General features: G+C 33.0%; 1 protein-coding gene across 1 annotated transcript; it reads right to left on the reverse strand.

The window, feature by feature from the left end:
• Window positions 1–657: 657 nt before the first annotated feature.
• On the reverse strand, window positions 658–2,381 carry LOC108861141 (NAC transcription factor 47). The gene is given in 4 exon segments (XM_018634969.2): window positions 658–1,361; window positions 1,630–1,949; window positions 1,952–1,981; window positions 2,075–2,381. Coding segments are annotated over 4 exon segments (1,071 nt in total). The 5' UTR covers window positions 2,244–2,381; the 3' UTR covers window positions 658–809.
• Between the last annotated feature and the right edge of the window lie 994 nt (window positions 2,382–3,375).

Here is a 3,375-nt window from a genome sequence, read left to right on the forward strand (position 1 = left end):
ATTTTCTCTTTTATATAAATACTTCAATACTTGTATAAATTCTCGTATTATATGTTTTGGCGCGTGAACCCTTAACAGGAGTAGGTTGTAAAATGAAGAAACTCTAAAATGAATGCAGGCGTAGCTTAAGCAGATTGACTTTTTCTGCCAGAGGTAAGGACTTTAAAGCAAAGGAGCCGCATCATTTGGTGACAGCAGCTGACGTAAATTATGAAATCACCACCTCTCCATATTGGGTCATGTGGACCCAGCCTAGGCCTTTTAAATATCGATACAGACTCACTGTTCTCATTGACGTATAGTTGATCAATTATGGAAAATACAGTACCACGAATTCTTCGAAAAAAACATGAAACATGATGAATCCCCAATCCGTTGTGTGCAAGTAACCATGGAGATGATCTTTCAAGGGCTAAGAAAGAAGGAAATAATAATTTGGATTTCATATCCACGTGGATGTACGAGACACCGCAAATATATGTGTATATTATCAACCATGGACGAGGAACCCTTTTAATACCACTTGTGAAAACGATTTTAAAGATATATTCATATATATATATATATACTTCTCAGAAAAGGTTTTAAAGAAATTAGCTATTTTCATTCTCAACATGCGTGTCCATATACGTGAACTATATAAATCTAGCTCATAACTGAACTGCTAAAAACATTATTTTCAATATATATAAGCTTCTATATGAGATGATCCCCTACATGACTGAAAATTACATATTATAACAATTCCTACGTTCAACCACATATCAAATGGTCCCCAATTCGGGTAATTATGTTTTGAAAACAATATCCTAGCCTTGATATGGAAGGCGAGGACTCATTAAGAGTTCGTGATTCAGAAAACTAGATTGTTGAACCATACTATGATCCAAATGATCTATGCTATTATTGTAACTAAAGTTGTTGATCATCTTCTTGGAAGTGTTCGTCGTTTCTTCTGCATAATCCATTCTTTCTCTTTTGTTTCCGATAAAGCTGGTCTCAGAACTAGGAGGGCTCAACCGAGGTAACTTTTGATCCAAGTAAGGGTTTCCGTAGATATTAGGGTTTGAGAAATTTTCAAACATGAAAGAAAACTCTGGCTCAGTATGATTTTCCGGAGTTTCGTTTAGAAAGTTTGTGAGGAAAGTCAAATCTGTAGCGTCTAATAAGTTCGAGAAAGAAGACTTCTGGCGTTTAAGGGTTTGATTGTTTTCCAAATTTGGCAAGAGGGTCTCGCTGATTAGGACTGATTCTTTGTCATTTTCCGCATATTCTTCGTTGCTTGTAGCCGAAGCAACATCTGGTGATGACAATGAAGTGTGTGATTTCTTGTAAATCCGGCAAAGAACCCAATCATCCAGCTGCAAGAGAACAAGGAATATAAAAATCGTAAGAAATGGGGCTAAATAAAGAAATTTTATATAAAAAGGTTTATTGAAATATCAGGTATATAAATATATATATATTAAGCCGAATAAAAAAAAAAAAAAAAAAAAAAAAAAAAAAGCCGAATAAAAAATAAAATAGTTGGTTTCGAACTTTAAAAATCAGTTTTCTTTTTAATTGAATCAAAATCACCGTTACTAATAATCTTTTTTCTTTTCTTTTCAATTATTTGCAAATACTTACCCTCATAGAGTCTTCTTTAGATTTCAAACCCCTATCTTCAAAATTAGCGGCTTGCCTATCGCTCCTACAACTTCCCGCTCGTTTGGGCGATAGGGTTTCGGTAAGTCGATATTCATGCATGATCCAATTGGTTTTAATACCTTTTGGAGGCTTTCCTCTATAGAACACTAGAGCTTTTTTTACACCAATGTTTTCATGAACTCCTTCACCGTTTGGTACCGCGATTAATTTATCTGTCCCGGTGGCTTTCCAATATCCAGACGCAGCTGCTCGGTTTGGTCTTGCTCCATTTGGATATTTCCTATCTCTCGGACTAAAAAATACCATTCTTTCTCTCCAAACGGAGCCTTGTCTGATATATATAAATGAAACATGTTATAACACTTAAAAATGTCAATAAAATGCATACACAAGTTAATATAACTGGTTAATATTGGTTAATTACCTGGTAAATCCCATGGATCAGATTTATAGATATCGACATCTGCGATGACCGAAAGCGGGACTGGTAAAGAGGAAACTTTCTTCCTTAGGTAATGGAGAATGAGCTCTTCATCAGTTGGATGAAATCGAAACCCTGGTGGCAAACTTGATCTTGGATCCTTGCTTATCATTGTTTCTTAGTATGATCTTAAGAATCTTATATATATAGAATCTTGAAGAAACGAGAAGAGAGAGAGACTGTTTTGATTCTGGTGAGGAGCAAAGAGCCAACTAGGCAAAGAAGAAGTGAGCCAAAGGTTGAAATTTTTTGTAGAGCAGGTTGCTAAGCAATTTATGGTGCGTGGAGTTTTGTCTTTTAGTACTATTATTGAATGTATATATATTTTTATTCAAAATATTAGGAATTTAAAACAAAAGAAAATACAGAATATTATTTTATGTAAAGTTAGAAAAGTCCAAAAACAAATTTTAAAGTAGTCGATTAAAAGAAACAGACCAGTTCAAATTATTTTCCAACCAAATAAATAATTTCTTTTTTAGTTATTAGAACTGTATGACGAGAAGCTAACAAATATCGTCATCAAACTCAAGCATGTGTTATGAACAGAAACTGGAATAAATAAATATATATATATATATATATATATATATATATATATATATATCTTAGTCAAATTTGCGGTGTTCTGTGCATGTTGTCTATCTATTCTCATAATATAATATTTATCATTTAAGTCTAATTAGACTGTTTATGTAAGGAAATGGTTTCTTATTGGTGCACCATGTAATGAAATAGCTATTTGTATGTACATTATAAAGATTGTCAATCAGGAAGTTCGTACTATTTGGACTTCAAATTTTTTTAAATACGTAATTCAACATAATTAAACTTTGTAGTTGTAAATCATATATGTTGGGATTTTTCCATTTTAGCTATTGAATCCAAAAATCGTACATAAAATTTCTGAGAAATAGTCTTTCAGTCTCTTTCTAAAGGAAAGAATATAAAAACATATATAGGGATCAAAGTATGAAAACAAATGTTCCGTTTTCAAATATTTAAATGGCCATATAGTAACTTATTTGTGTCGTTGTATCGAGTATTAATAATTGAAGAGTTTTGTTGGAGAAGTGGACCCTAACGAGCAGCTGTGTCCTCCGAGATCTCATCTTATTGGTTAATTTTACTTTTGTCCTGACAATCTCCACGTAAGCCCAGATGGGGCTGCTGACGCAAACATCATATGCTACTCTCTATTACTCCTTCTGTTCCATTTTAAGTGAAGTTTTAAAATTTTTATT

This window comes from Raphanus sativus, chromosome 5, assembly GCF_000801105.2.
Source record: "Raphanus sativus cultivar WK10039 chromosome 5, ASM80110v3, whole genome shotgun sequence".
Taxonomy (NCBI): Eukaryota; Viridiplantae; Streptophyta; class Magnoliopsida; order Brassicales; family Brassicaceae; genus Raphanus; species Raphanus sativus.